The sequence below is a fragment of the Drosophila mauritiana genome, chromosome 2R, assembly GCF_004382145.1.
Source record: "Drosophila mauritiana strain mau12 chromosome 2R, ASM438214v1, whole genome shotgun sequence".
In the NCBI taxonomy this organism is placed as follows: Eukaryota; Metazoa; Arthropoda; class Insecta; order Diptera; family Drosophilidae; genus Drosophila; species Drosophila mauritiana.
This window is the reverse complement of record NC_046668.1, coordinates 9,188,082-9,209,476: the sequence shown is the minus strand read 5'-3', so window position 1 is coordinate 9,209,476 and position 21,395 is coordinate 9,188,082. Positions and strand designations below refer to the sequence as shown.

At 46.9% G+C, this 21,395-nt stretch overlaps 3 protein-coding genes across 7 annotated transcripts in view; 1 reads left to right on the top strand and 2 right to left on the bottom strand.

Moving 5' to 3' along the window:
* The first annotated feature begins 197 nt into the window (after nucleotides 1–197).
* Nucleotides 198–8,196, top strand: LOC117136674 (ras-related protein Rab-3). 2 transcript variants are annotated; one of them, XM_033297678.1, is made up of 5 exons: nucleotides 198–951; nucleotides 4,452–4,716; nucleotides 5,180–5,298; nucleotides 5,362–5,533; nucleotides 5,591–8,196. In XM_033297678.1, exons 2-5 carry the CDS (start codon nucleotides 4,492–4,494, stop codon nucleotides 5,735–5,737), a joined length of 663 nt encoding a protein of 220 aa, XP_033153569.1. In that variant the 5' UTR covers nucleotides 198–951; nucleotides 4,452–4,491; the 3' UTR covers nucleotides 5,738–8,196. The 2 variants fall into 2 exon arrangements, with proteins under 2 accessions (XP_033153569.1, XP_033153568.1); XM_033297677.1 differs by having other exon boundaries at nucleotides 201–951; nucleotides 4,472–4,716.
* Nucleotides 2,289–4,284, bottom strand: LOC117136672 (carbonic anhydrase 6). The gene has a single exon (XM_033297674.1). It carries the CDS (start codon nucleotides 4,085–4,087, stop codon nucleotides 2,504–2,506), a length of 1,584 nt encoding a protein of 527 aa, XP_033153565.1. The 5' UTR covers nucleotides 4,088–4,284; the 3' UTR covers nucleotides 2,289–2,503.
* A 193-nt stretch (nucleotides 8,197–8,389) lies between the features above and the next one.
* The window catches only part of LOC117138323 (protocadherin-like wing polarity protein stan), a 47,521-nt gene continuing 34,515 nt past the window's right edge, over nucleotides 8,390–21,395 (bottom strand). The window contains exons 4-8 of one of the 4 annotated variants that reach the window (XM_033300355.1): nucleotides 14,003–21,326; nucleotides 12,064–13,920; nucleotides 11,177–11,183; nucleotides 10,601–10,665; nucleotides 8,390–9,723 (exon numbers count right to left, since the gene is read on the bottom strand). In XM_033300355.1, the coding sequence (XP_033156246.1) occupies nucleotides 9,690–9,723; nucleotides 10,601–10,665; nucleotides 11,177–11,183; nucleotides 12,064–13,920; nucleotides 14,003–21,326 (9,287 nt within the window). In that variant the 3' untranslated portion in view covers nucleotides 8,390–9,689. The other 3 variants (XM_033300359.1, XM_033300356.1, XM_033300357.1) reach the window with 3 other exon arrangements.

Below are 21,395 nucleotides of genomic sequence, written 5' to 3'. Positions count from 1 at the left end.
TTGATTTGAATTTTTTATTGTGCAATAAACTAATTGCAGTTCTCAAGGTTTCGATATGCGTCAGTTCCAAAGGTTTGAAGAAGGATTATTTAAAAAATGTAGAGAAACAATTATAAATTTTGTTTACTGTTTTTATCTGTTCCTTGGTCTATAGTTTCTGGGTTCAAAAACTAAACGAATGAATTCGCGCCCACGAATAAATTCAAATAAACCCCAGGGCCAGTGCTCCAAAAGGCTCCGGAAGTGCGAAGTGCGCATGACCGGCGCATGAATGGAAAGCTCGCCCGAAATCGCCGCGAAAGCTACGCCCACACACGGACACCCCAGGCACGGAGACCCATCGATTTTCAGCAGCAGGAAAAGCAGCAGGGAAATTGTGTGGGCAGCAGCCAGTCATCCAGTCAGTCAGTTAGCCAGCCAGTCAGCCAGGTTGAAACAGTTGAATTATGAAAACGTATACAAAACTGGCCCGATTTCGCCGCAGCAGTCAATTCGCCGCCTGAGAGCGAAGGAAAAATTGAAAATTGTGTGTCCTTTGGTGTCGACGTGTCGAGGCAAAAAGGTAGAACAGTTGGTGCGTTGCATTTGCTGAATAATTGAGCCACTGAAGCGGGAGTCAGCTCAATCCTGACCAGACGAGTGGGTCGCGGGCGTGTGAATAGTTGATTGGGTAACCGTAAACAACTCGACGAATCAATCGACGCGAAATCGCGGCGTATGTCAGTCCAGTGCCAAGGCTGAGTCGAGTCCTTTTCCTTCTCCCTTCAGCGAAAGGAGCTGCCATTATCGATTTGTGTGTATGTGCGAGCAACAACACGGCGTACCTCTCACCCACACATCGAAAACAGCAGGATATTCTTGTGACAGCAGGATCTGCAGCAGCACCATCATAAACAGCAACTGAAATATTAGCAGCAGATACTACTGCAACCGCAACAACCTCAAGACAGAGTAAGTTTATATGACACATTAAGTATCCGCCATGATGGACCAAAAGTGGGTGAGGGGGTGCTAGTCCCAGGTAAAACCAAAATACCTGAGTTTTCGCATCAAAATCTTAGCAGTATCAGTTCCATATTGTCAAATAATGTGGTCGTTGGTTGGATTTTAATACGCTTATATTAAACATCCTTGATTTTGACATTGTAAAGATAACACATAAACTTATTAAAACTATTGAAGGTATTTAAAAACCTAATGTTACTTTTATAGTATTTTCTGATGCATGTGAACTGAGTGTTATTATCTTGTTGACAATAGATATGGGCTATACATACATATGAACCTGAGTATGAACCAAATAATATGTAGTTTCACAATTTCCAGGAAAAAGTTGATTGTATAGGATTATTCCTATTGATTGCAAAAAATAAACTGAAATAACCCAGTATTTATGCACATATGCACATAATATTTACGTCTGACAACAAACCTTAAATTGAAACTTTTTCAATTGGAACCGTTAAGGCAGGATTGAGTTCTCGTTTTGGCCAATATTGGGTTTCTTATCAATAATTAAACTAGCCCGCAGCTGCCGACCGCTGAACAGCTGCCAAATCATTGGAAATTTGAAACATGAAAGAGCAGTTAAGGGGGTGGGAAATGGGGGCAGGGTCTAGCAGCCACCCCCACGCAGGGGGAAAACAACAGAAAAATCGATAATTACACGCAGTCGAGCAGATAAAAACATTTCCACGCAGCGCCTGTGATAAGGGCCGTCTGCCGTTGAAGACCTCTTATTGCGGCCCCTCTTTGGTGTCTGGGTTTGGGTTTGGGTTCGGGCCCCTCCAGGATATTTCTGGGACTGAAGAGGCTTGACAGGAGCGAAGCCTGTCCTTTTGCCAGCAAAATCCTTGACGATGACGCGCGCACTCGGTCCTTCTACACCAAGTCGTTCATCAGCAATCTGACAGCATTTTGCCGCTGCGCAACTTCTGATTCTGATTCTGGAGGGGGGAATAAGGATGAGCGGAAACGGAACCAGGAGAACCAGGCTATATACACAAATTATCGACACAATGTCGCCGCCTTCATTGCATATGGAAAGCAGGCAGCCAACCATCCCGAATGGCAAACTGTAAGCCGAGACTGTTGTCACTTGCTCAAGCCAAGGCTGAAAGTTTTCAAGGCCGCACCAGCCCACCAGCCCACCAACTCGCCGTTCAGCTCTGCAATTCCCTTTGAGTTTTCCCAGTGACGTGACAGGGATAATCAAGTGGGTCCTTTCCCAAGTCAGGCCGCAAAAGCCAACCCCTCCCGCCCACTCCAAGGGTTAAAAGTCAAGGGGATTGGGGGGTTATGCTTTAGAAAATATAAACGCAACTTGTTTAATCCACGCGCACGCGATTCAATCACTTCCGGGCACCCAGAGAACACAAGTTGGCCGCCAGTTGGCCTTGACCGGAGTTCCATGTCCATCATCTAGCCCCACCGGTTCTTCGTGCAGCATGGACCACAAATGGAGTGTCTATGGGTGACATAATGGTTGATAATAGCATGTCAGCTACTCAACCATCTCCATCCGAATCCCGATGTTGACGCCATCGCCCACGCCGCAAAAGGCATCGGCCTTGCAGCCATTCTGTCCACCCATGTTCATTCCCACTCCTCTGTTATGGATCATTAACTCCTCCGGTGTATCCTGTTGGATGCCACACTTGGACTTGGATTCATTGACACCGCTGAAAATCACAATGCCAGGATTGCAAAAGTTACCATGATTGGGAGCCATCATAGGCATCTGAGGTGGCTGTTCCAGTTGCCTGGGCGAATCCTTCCGCATCAGCGTAGTCATGCATATGCTAGTGTTGCTGCTACTAGTTATTATGGTAGTTGTATCTATGGTCTCAACTATCTGACCTTCGTCCTCGGAAGCAGCAATGGCCGCCTCGCTAGCTTGCTCCTGCTGAGCTTTCAAGTCGCACTCCCGTTGCCGCTCCAGTTCGCGCTTCAGTTCCAATTGCTGCTCCTGCTCGATACGGTCCTCGTCGTGCTCCTCCTGAGCTTGCGCCTGGCAAAGCTCCACATGCATTCTGGACAACTGGGCGGCATCATATGGGCAGAAGCAGTTTAGGCTTACGACCCGATTGCCCATGTGTTGGACTGGGCGGCTGTTACGGGCTATGGGCGAGATCCCATCCGGACCGAGGAGCAAACGAAAGTGACGCAGCTGAAAGTCGCTAATGGCTAGGGATTCGGGAAAGATGAACCATTCGGTGCCTTGGTAACATGGCGGATGGGTCAGCGAACCGCCGTAGGAATAGAATCCAGATCGAAATTGATACATCAAGTAGGATATAGGAAATGGAGAAATCTTGACACGCTTTCCAGGCTTCTGAACCAATCGCAAATTCTGCACCAGGGGATCCAGGAACGGATTGTGGGCGGATAGCTCAAAGACGTATCCGATCATCAGGAGATCATAGCTGCTGGTGCAAGCCCGGGGAATACCCGATCCCGTTTTGTGCATCACCTGCATCTCAAGTGGGAACTTTCGGTGGTTGATCGTATGCTCGGATCCCTCGCTGTTGCACCAGCCCCAGTGGAAGCGCAGTTCCAGAAACGTATAGCTAGCCAGGAGATCAGCTCCACTGATAGTAGGTGCATTACCGTGGAACTGGGCACGGAGGATAAGTGTCTGACCCGTATTCTCCAGCGTGATGCTGGCGGGCAGATCATCATAGTGGTTCCAGCTCAGCAGCTCCCTTATGGCCATGCGTTGAATTTGAGTTTCATCGATGTTGACTGGGCTCTGGAAGAAAGTCGTTTCCTCCACAGAACTGGCAAATGACCTGGACTTTGGCAACCAGGTATGCGGACCATGTTGCATGTCGTAACCGTATGCTGGAGCAAGATTTCTTGAGCTGGATGTGTTCCCAAATTGCAGTGGAGTCCTAATCAAATCGACTACGCGCTGATATATCTCCTTCAGTGATTCCTGATCCGCGTGGTATGCAAATGCTCCCAGCAGGCAAAGTCCAGTAGTAATCAATGGATGCTGGACCATTTGTCCCAGGATCTGGCCAAATACTAGGAAGATCAACTGCACCATAACGCTCAATACTGTTCCCAATGCGGTATCAAACATGTTGCCTTTTAGTAGACGCGGACTTGCATTAGAATGCCAGTTGTGGGATAAAAAGAATCTGCAAACGCAGAAATGTCCAAACAAAAACTCGATAACAAAACGCTCAACTCCTTTTAGATTTCCAAGTTATTTTACAAAACTTTCCGGTTCGTAGGTTTATGACTGTTCCTTATACGAAAGTGTTTATGTGACTGAGTTCTTAAAGGTTCTGCTGTCTTTCATCTTAAATACAAGGTGACAGTCAAGTCTAGCCTGCTACTTTGTTAATCTCATCTTGATTCCTTGACATCATATAGATCATGGGGATTAGTTATTATAAAGTGGACATAATTTAAATAAGTCCGAAATCCGTTTCTAATTCTAGTTTTCATCCACTCCTTGCAGCACCGCTCTAAACAGTCAAAATGGCGAGTGGCGGAGACCCCAAGTGGCAGAAGGATGCCGCCGACCAGAACTTTGACTACATGTTCAAGCTGCTCATCATTGGCAACTCCAGCGTGGGCAAGACCAGCTTCCTCTTCCGATACGCCGACGATAGCTTCACATCCGCCTTCGTCTCCACGGTGGGCATCGACTTTAAGGTGAAGACCGTATTTCGGCACGACAAGCGCGTGAAACTCCAGATCTGGGTGAGTATATATTGATGTTCTTTCTAAGATATATAATCGGGTCGCAGCATGTGCTGCCTACTATTATGGGCACTTGAGATGTGTAGAACTTGTTTGACCTCGATTAGTTTTGTGGGGGCGAATGAATCGTCCGGAGAAGAGCATTAAACCGGAAAGCTGAGACATTGATTTATTGATTGGACATCGCTACGGACGAGAGCGCAGGTGAGCGTCCTCTCGAGAGTCCTTGCTGTGCGATGCCAGTCGTGTTTTCAGTCATCCATTAAGATAATATAATCAATGAGTGGAATACGGTAGAGGCTTGTGCTTTAAGCCGTTAATCTATGTTGGGGATTCATTCATTAGGGCTTAACTGCTATTTATTGAGTTATAAGTCAGGTACCGGCTCTAAAAGGTTTTTAAAATCCTAGTCTCTTATAGTCTTGATGTCATTTCCCATTGAACTGTATTTTCGCTTTTATAGGACACTGCTGGACAGGAGCGGTACCGAACTATCACCACAGCCTACTACCGTGGAGCGATGGGTTTCATCCTGATGTACGATGTCACTAACGAGGACAGTTTCAACTCGGTTCAGGATTGGTAAGTGAATCTATTCCTTAAAACTGGATCACCTCTTATGCTGTTATATCTCTTACTCCAAAGGGTGACACAGATCAAAACGTATTCGTGGGACAATGCCCAGGTGATCCTGGTGGGCAACAAGTGCGACATGGAGGACCAGCGGGTAATCAGCTTCGAACGTGGTCGCCAGTTGGCCGATCAATTGGGTGTTGAGTTCTTCGAGACGTCCGCCAAGGAGAACGTCAACGTCAAGGTGAGTAGGAATTCTTCGATTGCTCCTAGATATCAGAATAAACCACCTTACTTTCAGGCTGTTTTCGAGCGCCTGGTGGACATCATCTGCGACAAGATGTCCGAGAGCCTGGACGCGGATCCGACGTTAGTGGGCGGTGGCCAGAAGGGACAGAGGTTGACGGATCAGCCGCAGGGCACGCCTAATGCCAACTGCAATTGTTAGAGGTTCGATGGATGGATTGGAGGACGGGTGAATCCTGCAGCACCGCAACAACCATATTCGTAACAACCATAGACAACAGAATTTGGAAACTAGCTAATTAGTCAGCATTGAACGGGGCTTCGATGGTAATCCCTCAGTAAGCCGACGATGACGGTTCGAGTACCGATGAGGAGATAATGATAATATAGGCGCGCATTCCCCTTTTAGTGGGGGCGTGGCCCTGTGTTTGTATTGATATGTGTATGTATATCCTTTGCGTAAGCTCGCCTCAGTGTAAATGTCAAATGTTATTTAATCCGATATTTGAATTGTATCTTGTAATTTGTAATTGGTATTTTATAACCTGTAATTTAATTGGCTGACCGCAGCGATGAAATATTTGTTGAGTGTGTGTATTGAGTTGAATTTATTCGAATTGCGAGATCGAGATTCAGAAAAAAGAGCAAAGAATTTAACGAAAGTCCGATTTGACGGTAATTCGGCACTAATTAAGCATGCACCCCGAGTGCTGATTAAAGTCATTTGATTAGCGACCCCACCACAAGGGGGTCAAGAGGTCAGGAGGTCAGTCAGCACGAGTATTTCGAACCGTTCTCCACATCCACATGTATATACGCTGGCTAAACTGTACAGTTTGAGATGCTTGACGAAACGCACAAAGCTAGCGAATCGGTGAAATCGAACAGACAACTAACTACTTATATAGTACACCCCTCCACCCTCACACACACACACACCCATGTATATGTATGGATACACACACACACAAACAAAGAGCACTATACACACACACACACCGGAAACGGATGTAGTTTAACCAAAAATCCCCGGCTTGGAAAATTCTAGCGAACACAAACAAAGCGGCTGAGTGGTAAGCCGCTATTATTAAATATTATGATTATTATTATTATGTACGTATGTATTTATGTAGTGAAATGGAAAGTTTTAATGTGTTGCAAATGATAAAAGAAATATATACATCAAATATACATGTATCGCATAGAGTACCAGCCAGATCCACAGCTACACATAGAGGTACTAGCAGTTTTTGTTGCCCCAATCCCCTATCGAACACCTTCCGAGGGCCAGAGTGACAATAACCCGCAGGAGATCAGGAGCACCACTGCGGCACCCCTCCCCCTCGAGGTCAGGCCACCCAAGTTGATTTTCCAGCACCTAACCGCCCACTTGACCCACACTTTGCTTTCCCCTACGAGACTGTTGCGAACTGAATCCGGATTGCGAGTTACTTGAACCCACCGAGCCAGCTGAGAGATCGGTGCATTTAATTTGCCTGCCCCTTCCTAGCCCCGTCATCCAAATCCCCAACACCCCCGTTTTATATGCACACACCACCCACTTTTCTACCTGTATTCTATATACCACATGTATACTGTACAAGGCTTTCCTTTGTTGCCGCTTTAATGACACAACAAACCGCTGCCTAAACTAAATTTGAACGAAGATTGTAAGCGGGACAAGGACTTTGACTTGGGGGGGCTAACACTGCTGAATCTGAATATGTAACTGAATATATATATATATATATATATATTTGCCAATGCTCGTTAATGTTAAATATGTGTACAAGCAGAGTTTCACTTAAATTACGATTAAATTAAAGGCATATCGCTGTATTATAAATACCCAAAAAAGAAGACAAAATCCGCGCACCTACGAAAATGCCAGGAAAATCTACACAACAGCGCAACGAGTTGCTTAGTGCCCGGGAGGAGAAGAGGGGAAGGGAGCTGGGATATAGAAGGGGAAAATTGAGATGATTCTATACGAAAATGCCTTAAGCCAGTCTTGGTCCTTTTGGCATTCGAACTGTTTTGTATTATAATTAATCATAAAACGCGCATAACCACTCGTTCAAGAATTTGTCCTTATATTCGTGTGTGGATTTCGCTTTTAGTCAAGACCCAACTAAATACTCCAATCCAATTCAATTAAACTAAACCAAACTAAACTGATGCTAAAACTAAAACTAGACCGGAGTAAAATCAAAGCAAATAATACATACGTACCCGAGAAACAATTGTTGATGAATTCGTGCATAGGCATAACGCAAACATTTTTGCGCTACATTGTTGTCATTTGAACCAATACTTAGCATATTGATTATTGCATTGTGTAATCAGCTAAACCAAATATTTGTAAACCCTATGAAAACAATTCCAACTCCAAACAAAGTGGCATTATTTGGATTCCATTTGAATTGCAACAGAATAACCCAACTAGGCAATGTATACAAGAACGTCAAAATAAAATAATTCAATATATTATTCAATGATGGTTTTTAAACACTAACACACATCTGCATACCCGTACTTATGAGGATACTAACATAGATATACAGATACACACATATATACATAATATACACATAATGGTATTGAACTTATTGTATTCCCATAATAAAATATATGCAAAAGGTGTATGGTAAAACAAAGGACCGAATTCTGTTTCTATTACGGGTGGAATGGGATAACATGGTATCTGATCCTTCAAAGAAGGTGAATAATATAATTAAAACTTTAAATTTTTAATGTATTTCGATTGCTTTCTGCATTGTATCTATTTATAATCATACTTGCCTGATTTCCAGGAGGTTCTTCACAAGCAGCATAAAGTTAAAAACACACTTCATTTTTCTTCATATATTTTACACATTTTATTCATATTGATATACTTGTATAATTTACAATTAAATAAGTCAATTCACATAAATATCAAATATTGTGTGCCACATTCAAGCGCAATCCATAGCTTACGTGGGTGCCACATGAGTGGCAGTTGAGTGGAGTTCGAATACAGTAAGTACGGCTTATGAATTATTTATAAATTGTACACAGTTCTCAGGGGCATGAGCGGCTATTGCTGAGTCGGGGATCAAACTGTTGGTCGAGCTTCCTTTGGCCAGGACTCGGATATTATAGACAGATATATGTATCGAGTATACTTTGCAGGATATGTCAATGCAGCACGTGTGGGTTCTATATTTCGCATAAATACGGGAGCTGTCCTGAATTTATATACTTGCTTTTGTAGTGGGTTTTATTATACATTCGCAACTTTCGCTCGGATAGTAGATGCTATCAATTAAAACTAACTCCCAAACTAAATGGCAACATGTGCGGATGCTAGGCAAATGAATTGCAAACTTTCGCAGATTATTTTTCATTTACAAGTTCCCCTTCGACTTCAACTAATTTGGCATAAAAAGCTCGAGGCACACAAACGTTCTCAAACTGAAGTCGCACTGAGAACCCGATATCGCCCCTCGTTCCGAACCCGAATCGGATCTGGGGCTTTCGAAATTGTTAATGGTAATGGTATGGTAATTGGACCTAAATGCATGAGCTCGCTGGCTAAATGTTTGTGTGGTTCTTAAATATAATAGCAGAACGTAAAATGCATAAAATCAGTCTGACTCTTGTTTTAATACATAATTATATAGTGTAATTTATAATACATACACAAGGCTAAAGCTGAGTAATTCTGTGTCTGTGTGTGTGTGTGCGAGTTATGCAATTCCGAACGAATTGCAACTGGCGCTTCAAATTATGTAAATGCTAGGCTATCGTATAAATATCTGTGCCCGAATGGGGGTACACTAAGCTGGGTTTACGTAAAATTAAGTGGGTGCGTGTATGTACAAAGTTTCAATTATAATGACGGGCATGCCCCTATGGCAGGTGCTCCCAAAAGTATGCTACGATCGGATCGATTGGCAAGAAGGACCTCAGTCCTCCGTGTGAATCCTGTACTGCGGCTTGCGTCTAATGGTGGCAAAATATTGCGTTTGCTTCTGCTTCTGTTGCTTGGTGCGTTGCTGCTGCAGTTGTTGCATGTGTTGCTGCCGCTGCTGCTGATGCGGCTGCTGCTGCTGCTGCCTTTGTTGCAGCTTCAATTGTTGCTGCTGCTGCTGTTGCTGCTGGGACAGTCGTCACACTGTGGTCTCGTCATCATCAATATTCCGCCTGTTTGCGACAGAAATTTGCCATTAGTGGGTCTGAAATCGGCTTATGCTGCAGGTACGTATGTATACACATATATGTACATATGTATCTAGCTATATTTCTATATTTGCATCTACGCTACACTATGTTAATTTACGTGCTCCTCTACGACGTGCAGTACTTTGATAAGTTTCAATTTGTGGCATGCCACAGAGTCTCATAAATTGCATGCGAATACGTGTTTAATGTATGGTTGGGTTCAAGCGCAAACATAATTTATGCAACTGAATTATCAAAGTGAAAAAATAAACGTAATTCCACGTGTGGATTCGTGTCGGTGCGTTAGTATTGGGGTTACTTGTGTTGTAGTGTGAGTTGTTTAAATGTGGTTAAGTTTATTATTTGGCCAGAACCCAATTAACTTGCCAAGTTATTCGAGTGTTAATGGATTCTGGTTGTTTTTCGGTAAATCACTAACATTATTGGGCGCCATTGGGTGGTTGGGTCTATTGTTTTTCACTCTAGGCGCTTTCATTTCATCAAGATGTGGCGTTCATAATTAAGAGCCAAGAAACTTAAGTTCAGATTGTGAATTTCAATTTATGAATGTAATGAAAACAAAACTTTGTAAGTGCTTTTTAATTTACAGGTAGATTATTTATGAAAGTAGCATTTAGATATTTAAGTAGTAGAGGAACCTTTCGTTTCATTTCGATTGCCATTTAGGGATTTAAACTAACTAAAGGGGATTCTGATTTAGCTGCGTGTTTAATAATCTCGCCAATTCACTTGGTCAGCCTGCCATTATTGAATTGATTTTGGGGCTTTAAGTTAAGTTAACTAGGTCTAACTGGGGGGCTAACTAAGATCGGACACATGTCCTTGTTACTCATTATACCATATGGTTAGCGACCAGGGATACTGTTGCCTCTGTTGCCTGCGATGCAGCCAAATAATGTCGAACTGTGGAGATGTTCAGGTTGTTTATAAGGTCTGTTTTTGTAGCAGGTGAGCGGTGTGGGGGGTGGGAATGGATTGATGTATACAGTTGTTAGATGGGAATTAATAAATGTAGTGAATGCGTAAACTCGATATTACACGTTCCAATTAAATGCAGCACGAAATTCGAGCATTCGGATTACAAATCAGAAAGTGTGAGATTCAACTGATTGGATTAATCAAACTAATGAACAAAGAAACATTCAATGGCAGCGGGAGCCAAATAAAACGAAAATCAATATTTAATATTTACATTCAATTTAAAATGGTCAAATCAAATTAAAACGGGTGCACTTTGGAATTAGTTAAAGAGCTCGAAACGCATCGATTCAAATCGAATCGAATGGAATCGAATCATTTTATGCACACCCTAGCTACGAAAATCGAACACAAATTTAAACGAAGACGATGATGGAAAAGTGGAAAATGGGAAATGTGATGTGCGATTTGAAAATGCATTTTACTTGTGGTTTACCTCTGAGCTGTTGTTGTTGTAGTAGTAGTAGTAGTTGAATTTGTAGTTGTGTGGTTGTTGTTGATGTTGTTTGATTTGGTTGGGTTTGTTGGGTTTGGATGAATGGAACACGAGCCGCCATAGCATTTTGCATTACGTCGAATTTCAGTTAGCATTTTTTGTATTTTGTCGATTATAAGTGTGTGTTTGCGGTATGCGTATGTGTGTGTGTGTTTGGGTTTATTTTTCAAAGAGCAAAAACAGAAAGAGAGAGAGAGAGAGCGAAAGCACGATATTGGAGAGAATAGAAGTGAAAGATAGTCAAATTAGATTTGCTTCAAACGTTCCCAGGACCAGCTGAAAGGATATGGACATGTATACGAATAGAAAGATGTATATGATATGTGGGTACGAGTGTGCATGTGTGTGTAGGCGTGCAGTGAGTGAGTGTGTGTTGTTTGTACCATATTCATTTGCATTGTTTTCAGTTTTCATTGTTGTGGGAAAAGTCGAATGGCACAAAAGGGTTTATGTCATTGTAGTTGTTGATTCGAATGCCATAAAGAAAAGAGAATCAGAAACAAAGGACCACAGATTAATTGCTGGATTCAAAAACGGAGAACGAACAGGAACTCCCGAACCAAAACTAATCATCTAGGCCAACAAAAAACTCAAATCAGGAGACAGGATGGGCTGCACAAGGAGCACAAGAAGCATTAACTGGTCACCAGAACCACAACAAAACTGAAACCAAAACCGAAACCTAAACCGAAGCCAACAAGAGCCGTAGGCATGTCACAGAAATCTCCCAAAACCGAATGTTACCAATGGTGCCATACCATTTTCCAGGGTACCAAACTCGAGACTTCTGTGACACAATCTTGCTGCAGACCTTCTGGCCAACTTACTCGGTATCCGTGATGCTGGTCAGTGGCCCCAGTGGCTGCATGGGAGCCACCATGGTGGAGGGCGGCGAGGAGGCTCTGGAACTGTGTCGGGATCCTCCATTTAGGGTGTGCCTTCCCATCAAGCCCGGATTGTTCACATCGTTGACCAGGCCCACTCCAGGTGGCTGCATCAGCTGAGATCCATGTAGCGAAGGCGGTTGGGTGTGGCTTAGCTTTCTGGCGGGCAGGTGGTCCTCCTCGGCGGTGTAGGGAAAGTGATAGCCATTCTTATCCGATCCTTCGGACAGTCTGTCCTGCAAATGGTGTTGCTGCTGCTGCTGTTGCTGCTGGTGGTAATCGTTCTTTAGGAGCGAGTGAACCGAGTGCAGGGAATCAGTTGCATAGGCAGGCTGTCTCTTGAGGCTATAATGACCATCCCTGGATCCATAGATATCGGGTGTTATGCGATCTTTGGACAGGTAAGGTGACTCCGACTTGGTGCCCAAGTAGCCACTGCCCAGCGTTCGCTGCTTGTCGTATATGTTGTCACTCAAGTACGCGGCATCCGGGTGGAAACTCCTCATATGACCAATCGTCTGGGAGCCACTTCCTCCGCCGGGGTAGTCCTTTTCGCTGCCATAGTGACTGGGTGGCTTGTAGGAGCCATACTTGTCAGGGTACTCTCCTCGTCTCCCATATAAGCTGTCCTCATAGCCCTCCCGAGCATCTCGAATATTTTCCAAGATCGAGGGAGGCATATTGATTTTGTTATGGTGCTGCTGCAGGTAACTGGTGTCCGTGAGATCGGGATTGGGCAGTGGATTCGGCGAGATGGTCATCTTCGCTTGCCCGTGAACGTGTTCGTTATCAGATCCAGTGTCCTGGGACCACCGTCCGATGTTCGGAGGTGATTGCAAATACGCATCTGGCAGCTGACTCGACCAGCGCGGAGCATAGACGGGCTTATTTACACTCGGGAAGAGCTGCGGACTCTGCACCACATTCAGTTCCGGCGGGGTGGTGGCCTGGACGTGCTCCGTGATGTTGGGCAAATATGCTGGCGTCGAACTCACGGCCGTGCTGCGATGTGTACCAGAAGATCTAGCCGTTCGGGACTCATCATCATCGCTGGAGTGACTGCTGGCTAGTTCGAGGGATCTTCCATCTGTTTCGGAGCCAGAGTCTGAGTCCTTCCTCTGGCGCCGGGATGGTTTCTCCTCGCCACCTCTACTCCTTCCGGTTGTAGAAGATTCGAATCCTCTCAAGAAGCTCGGAGCATCGCTGGCTGAATTGTAGTTCGAGGTGGACGTTGAGGTCTGCCTCAGTTGTCCGTCGCTGTACGGACTCGAACTCGTTTTGGCCGTACTTCTCGACGTGGTGCTACTAGCGCTGATGCCTATGTTTCGCCTGGTGGTGGTATCATATCCACTTGCCAGGAAGTTACTCGGCCTCGCCGCTGCATTCACGTTGTGTGAGCTATTGCTAACCACCATGGAGGAATCCAAAAGCGGAACCTTGCGACCCATGCATCGCAGACAGGTGCGTTGGAGGTTTTCCCGCACCCGCTTGTTAATGATGCAGTATCCAATGAGGCAGAAAAGCGCGTGGAGTAGCACCACACCGGAGAGCAACAGGCTCAGCAACTGAGAGTGCTCCGAAGCGGCCAGCACCGCTAGGACCCACATGACTCCCATGAGCGGGAGCGATACCACAGACAGCCAGAGGAGCGTTCGCAAGTTTCCAAATCCAAGTACGTGATCCTTAAGTGTAAAGGCAGCTTTGACGGAGACGAAAAGGATGAGCAGGTTCACCACTGACATGCCCGCAATGGGTCCCACCAACCACCACACAACGGGCTCGTAGACAGACAGCCAACAGCTGTAAAAGAAAATGAATTAAATTAATATTTTTATAGTTTTTGAAGTCTAGATAAGAAAGGTTTCCATTATTGGGTACTCACAATAAACTATTTCCGTACTCATGAGCACGAACTCCAACAGATAATCCGACGACGATAGCCGGGGCACCATAGCCCATGGCGAAATAGAAGCCCATGGGACCGTGGTTAATGTCACGCATTTCGGTGAGCATTCTGTATAGATGAACGCAGTCCACCGTTGTCCACGCGAAGGCAGCCAACCAGAAGTAGTGCAGACAGATGGCCGTCAGCTTGCAGGGAAACTCGCTCTCCAGGAGCTGCCGACGCGATTGCATTCCCACGAAGAAAAGGAGCTCCGCGCAGAAGACACAAAGCACAATGTTCTGGTGAATGGTGTTTGAGTTGGTCTGCTGACCACGTAGGAGGGCCAATGCTAAGAGCACTCCCAGAAGCAGGGGAAGTGAAACCAGGAAGGCGGAGAAGGAGGTAATTTGCACCAATAGCGAAGGTTCTGGGATGTCCTCTGGATCAATCACATCCACAATGACAGCATAGCTGGAAATATGGGTGCAGCTACAGTTCACAAGGATCGCTTGTTGTGCCGCAGGGTTGAAGTCTCCATCGAAGTCGGGAATCTCAGTTTGACAGCCCAATCTAGTCCACTGATTGGTAAAGGAGTTCCAGCGGACGCATTGGGGGTTCGAACGGGGTCCAAAACGAGCTGAGTCCACATCCAGCCACATCTGCAGCTTTATGGGTTGCGCCAAATGAGGCGAGCCCAAGGATCTATACACCACCTGTTCTGATTGCTGCATTTGTTCTGCAGGATATGTGATCTCTACCTGTCTCTTCACCAAACGGCGATCTCTATAAACCGCTTCGTTTTCACCCTTTGGCTGCTCATCACTTCCAGTAGAACTGACGCCTTCATAATTTGGATTAAGCATCTCGGGCGAGTCTGGAGATATGACCTCCTCGCCGGAGTTGCCATGGAACTCAATGTCGTCAAGATTTAGGCGAATGTGTGGTTCCCTCTCTTCGCCGTCTTCACCACTTGAAGCCTCCTGGTGTTCTACAGAGGAAACTGGTGGCGGAATTTCGTGGGCTGTTATCCGTATATCCTCAATCTGTTGCTCACTACTGCTCGTTGGAGCTTTAGGAACATCGAAAACCTCCACAAATTGTTGTTCCGTGCTGCCTGATGAGGATGAAGATGGCGAAGATGAAGAGAAGATCTTTCTCGACGGAATCTCCAGGCGTTGCGTCTCCTGTTCCCTTTCCATTGAGGGAACTAAAATTTGCAGGGAGAGAATGGGGGTAGCCAGCTCTACATCCACACCCCAACGACGGGTTATGGTTTCATCATACAGATCGGGGAGCAGCTGCCCCACATCTTTGTATTGCGCATACGCCACGATGGCACGATGGTCATGACTACTTCCTCTTCGTCCACTCTGTGAAATCTCATCGCTTTCTGGAGGCGTAATTCCCAGCATCTCCAGGGGCACCAGGACCTTGGTGTGCTGATCAAACTTACGACGATCCAATATGTAGTTATTGTACTTGGGGAAACTTATCACTGGTCGTTGACGAGCCGAGTGCTGTAGAAATCCACTGGTATCCGGCAGCACAACACTTTCTGTGGTAAAGGCATTCGGTTTGAGGTACTTGCTCCGGTGATATTCGCTTAGCTGCTCCGGCTCGTATCCGAATAGGGATTCAGTGGTGACGATGTCCAATCCTAGGGCCATGTTTGGCTGCACGATCTCAAAAGGACTAGTGTAGGTGTCATGTTGAGATCGAGCCAAAACCACCAGGTACTTGTTAAATGCATCAACCAGATCGTCTGGTCCCCTTTGGATGAGTTCCGTGGCCCTTCTCCATTCTGCCTCGTATTTTCGGTCCAAAATAACGCTGGCCGCATCCACCAGATTCTTAATAAAGTATTTGTCTTGACTGTGGGACAAGTTAAGGCCACTTTGCATGAGTTCATAGTTAATCAGCTCCTGTAGGAGACCCTCCGTCACCAGAAGATCGGCGCCATACAGACGATCATGGGTGAATTTCAATTCATCAGAGAGATAGTCCATTTCGAGTTCATGTGACCACACGTTTCCGCCATTGCTAAGCAGGAAGGATGATTCCATTTTGTAACGCCGGTTAGGGCGGCCATTTCCCGAAATCTTTTGATCCTTGCTGGCACCTCTCCTGTCCACTGCCTCGCAAGCTTTTCTCAGCTGCTCTGCCATTTTTATGGCCACAAAGGAGTTAAGCTCCAGTTCGAGTTTCTCCAGTTGTGACAGTTGGCGACGCAGCTCCACAAAAGGCTCCGAAGTGCAGTTGTACATATCCGGAGTATTCCAGCTTCCCGATTGAACATCGCAGCTGCGTTGACCTTTTCCTCGAGCCGGTGGAGGACATCCTTCGATGGCAACTCCTCCAAGAGGAGTGCGTGGCCACCATACGCCACCGGCAAAGGATCGCGGACAGGCATCGTACACCACTTCGCATCCACTAAGGGTGACTTCGGCATAGGGATTTGAGCATGAGTCACACCTACGTCCAATAACTCCTTCTCGACACTCGCATTGTCCTGTCAGCGGATTGCATGCTCCACTAAAGCTTCCGATGGAGTAGCAGTCGCAAGAAAGGCAGGCGGTTTCGTTTGGCGGTTGGTAGTGATTTGTCTTGCAGTAGCACTGTCCGGTGGTTTTGTTGCAGTCCGGGTGGTATCCTTGGGCCAGATCGCATCTACATGGACCACACACCCGTTCGCCCCACCAACCGCCAGGACACGGTTGCTGAAGTTCCTTCTCACAATAATCTCCATGACGGGAACTGCTGTTGCACTCGCAATCATAACCTCGAGGCAAACTTGTGTTTGCTCTGCAAACTCCGGAAGCACAAGGCCTCACCGTACAGATGGGGGCACAGTCTGTACCCACATACCCGGAATCACACTCGCAGGTAGACAGATCCCAAGAGCTCTGGCAGGATGAGTGGTTGGGACAATGATCCGGACACTGAGCACGTGATTCGCAGCCGTCTTCCACATTCTCCCGAATAGTTGGACGCGAGAGAACCGATTGCCCCGCTCCAATACGCACATCTTGAATGCACCCCTCGAAAGGAGAGGCTTCAGGAACTGCTCCAATACTGCCGTCGGGGCTACCCATTACAATCTTGCCCACATAGAGGCCTTGAACCTTCTGCGACATGGGCACCGATCCAGACCGCTGTCCATAATCGACTGAGAAGTGTATCTCGGAACCCTGCTGCCAACGAATTTCTACTCTGTGCCACTCACCGTCGGAGAGGAAAGCTCCAGCCAAATACATGGGTTCTCCATCAAAAATATAGTAGAGTACTCCTTGCCTCAGACAAACTGCGGCCGAACTGTTCTGTCCTATTTGAATCTGGATGAGGAATGCCTCTTTCTGGCGTGTTCTCAGCGAGAAGGAGGTGGTCCACGGCAACTGGATAGGTCGCAGAAGGGGATTGAAACTGAGACTCCCATCTCCAGAGAATCGCCAAGGAGCTGGTATATTATCCTGGCAGCTGTTTCCAGCATATCCCTCGGGACACTCGCAGGAATAGGTTCCCCAGCCCTCGCGGCAAGTGCCGCCATTGAAACAAGGCTCGGATTGGCAGAGAGGAGCCTTCTGGGGGCAGCCAGCTAATGTTCCATTATCCGCCACATATGAGTTTAAATCAACAAAGCGATCATCAATTCGAAGGTCAGAGATACATCCCACAAAGTCGCGATTGGTCACCGGGAAATGGGCTGGGATGCGAGGAAGTCCGCCCACTTGAAGGGGTCCTGTCAGATCCAGGAAGCGATGGCAGGTCTCCGTGAGCAGCGAACAGCGTTTGTCCAACTTCAAAGTAGTGCGATTAGCACAGCTCCATCTATCACCCAGTTGTCCAGAAAGGGCAATGGCGGTGTCGCAATTATCTAGGACTAAGGTGACACTTCGGTTCAAATAGACCACTTCTACCTGATGCCATTTTCCATCGGAAACCTTTGCCTCCTGAATCACCGAAATCCGCTCACTATGATCTCCCAAAGAAAAGGAGAAGCTCACGTGTCCTTCATGGATCTCCAATGCAATAAAGTCATGCAGTTCGTTGTATCTCCCATTGTAGAGTAGCAATCCATTTTCCTGGACGGTGGCAAAGCGGAGCTTAAGATTGAATCGATGCCTTTGTTTTAGACTTTCGAAAGTTAGGAAGGAGTTACGCCCAAAGGCCCGAGCTCGCAGCTCACAGGTGGCCGTATAGGGAGGAGGCTGTGAGCTGGGATAATTGCTGAGGCAGGACAACCCTCCCTCACAGGTTTCCGACGGACAAGGACGCAGGTGTCCCACTCCGGTTTCGCAATTTTGACCAGTATGCGTAGATGGACATACACAAGTATAGCCTCCTTCTCGCCTCACACAGGTTCCTCCATTTTGACAGGGATCAGAGTAGCAGAGATCCACCTCAGTGTCACACAGATAGTGCTCCTTGCTACCCGTAAAGCCTTCTGGACATGAGCAGGCAAACGTATTAACCGGATAGATGGGTCTGAAAAGGACTGTATCGCTGTGTATGAACTCAGAAGCATTTCCGAACTTCAGCACAGTTAAACACTCTTCGAAATTCAGGCAGGGTTCTCGCACGCAGAGATTGTCGTCGAAGGGAAGCACCTCCACGGTGGCCAATCGGGCAAGAATGGCTCTGTTCAAGTAGACTCGCTCCTGCAGATACTGCGGCGTGTAGAACTCCTCGTGGGACACGTCCGGTCGGCGTGCTGAAAAGCTGACGTTCAGAATGCGTGAGCTAACGTCCGTGTCATCCTGGATGCTAAATACAAATATGTGTTCCTTGGGACAGGGAATAATGGCAGCCAGTCCGTCCAGGAAGAAGTTCAGCAATGGTGATAGGAAAGCCTCCTCCGTCATTTCATTTAGCCGAACCGTTACAGAGTTAAAGAGCATGTCCTCGGTGATCAGTCGGACTGAAAGCTGCATAATCGCCTTGGCTTCGTTAATTCCATCCGATACTGATACCTCCATCGTGGCAAACTTGGGCACATTGGTGTTCAGCTGCGGACTTAGCACCAGTCCTCCCGAGCTGCTGTTGAGGCGCAGCAGATTGGCATTATTACCGGAAAGTATCCTGTAGTGTAGCTTATCGCTAACATCGGCATCGAAAGCTGGAATTCGTCCAATCTCTCCACTGGGAAAATGATCGCGGAAATTGTTGAATATCACTTGAAAGTCCCGCAGCACTGGGGCATTGTCATTCACATCTGTGACTAGGATCTCGATGTGGGCATCGTTACGTAACGGAGGGCTGGCTGCCCGAACCACCAGTTCGAAGCGCTTTCGAGTGGATTCATAATCTAGTTCTGTCATGGTCAGCAGTTGAGCTCGTTCGGAACCAGGTCGAGTTACCAAAGAAAACGCATTGGAGTCATCGCCGCCAATAATGGAATAGTGCACCACTGCATTGACGCCCTCATCGGGATCGTGCGCATGAATCTCACCCACTACAGAGCCCACAGGCGAGTTCTCCGGCACATATAGTGTGATTTTGTCCGAAGCAAAAGTTGGTGGCGAATCATTGACGTCCTCCAATCGGATTTGCACCTCCACGGTGCTTGAAAGCGGTGGTGATCCCTTGTCCACGGCAATGGCCGTTAGATGAAAGACGGCCACACTTTCTCTGTCCAATCCCTTGTTGGTGCGAATGGTTCCCGAGGTGGGATCTATTACGAAGGATCCGTCCTCTATGTCACGGTCACTCAGCAAATATTTGATGCGCCCATTAAGGCCTACGTCGGGATCACTGGCTGCCACCTGGATCACCGAGGTTCCCACTAGGGCATCTTCCAAAATGGAAGCTTGGTACAGTGGGCTTTTAAAGGCAGGTGCATTGTCATTAACATCGGTTACTCCAATCTCCACGTCGGTAGTGTCACTTAACGAAGGGTTACCTCCGTCCTTAGCAGTCACGGTGAGCAGGTATCCACTGGTGGTCTCCCGATCCAGAGGGGCATTGGTAACAATGGCACCAGTCTGCGGATTGATCGAAAATGGATCTGGGCTGCCCAAGCCGTTTATGCTCTCTTCATTAAGGGAGTAGGTGATCTGTGCATTCACTCCCACATCACTGTCGGTGGCGGAAACCACGAGGACAGTGGTGCCCACTGGGGCATCTTCAAACACCGATGCGCTATAAGGAGCATTTTCAAAGATGGGAGCGAAGTTATTGGCATCTGTAATGTTTATATGGACGGTGGCCGTATCAGAACGTCCTCCGGAGTCGGTGGCAGCTACTGTGAGCAGGAAGCGCTTCTCCTGCTTGTAATCCAACGACTGGGCGATGGTAATTAGACCCCGACCATTCTGAGAGGTAATCGCAAAGCGACCCCTGGTGTTGCCCGTTGTGATCTCGTAGTGCAAGCGGGAGTCCTCGTCCGGATCCGTGGCTGTGACGGTGGTAACCGGAGTACCTGGCGGTTGATCTTCCCCCACATTTGCCTCGTAGTACTTGGGATTAAAGGCTGGATCATTGTCGTTCACGTCCTGTACGGTGATTACCACCGAGGAACTGGCCGATTTGGGGGGTACACCACCATCTTTTGCCACCACCTGGAAGGCAAAGCGACCTTGCTCCTCACGATCCAGTGGCTTGATGGTTTGCACCCAACCAGTGCGAGGATCCACGGCCAGGGGAAAGTTGTCATCTCGTTCGGAAATGCTGTAGGTAATCTCTGCATTGGCACCTTCGTCGGAGTCGTAGGCCTGCACCCGAATGATGTTGTAACCAACGGGGACATTCTCTAGCACGCTCTCCTGAAACTGTGAGGTGTAAAACCTCGGGGCATTGTCATTCGCATCGATGACGTTAACCAAGAGCTGGGTGGTGTTACTTCTGGAGGGACTGCCTCCATCTTGAGCGCGAATAACCAGCCTGTAGCTGCGAACACTTTCGTAGTCCAGCGGTTTCACTAGACTCACATCACCGGACATCGAGTCGATAGAGAATTGTGACTGAGTATTTCCGCCGATTATGGCGTATCTAATGGCGGCATTGTTCCCTTGATCCGCATCCGTTGCCCTGATATGCGCAACGGTGTTATCCTCAGTGCCACCCCATTGATCCTCCGGCACTTGGACTGTATAGGTGCGTTCACTAAACTGCGGGTAGTTGTCGTTGTCATCAAGAACCTTCACCTGGACACTGGCCGTGGCCGTTCGTCGTTCGCTTTGTGCCGAAGCCAAATCCGCTGCGGTCACCAGCAGATGATAGCTATCCGATGTCTCCCGGTCGAGACTGCTCCTCGTCGAGATCACGCCCGAACGGGAGTCGATCCGGAATATGGGCATTTCCTGGTCTTGAGCCAATCCGGCGCCATCTAGAATATAAGATATAATACAACAAATTAATGTTAAATAAATTACTTTAAGTTATAATAATGATATGA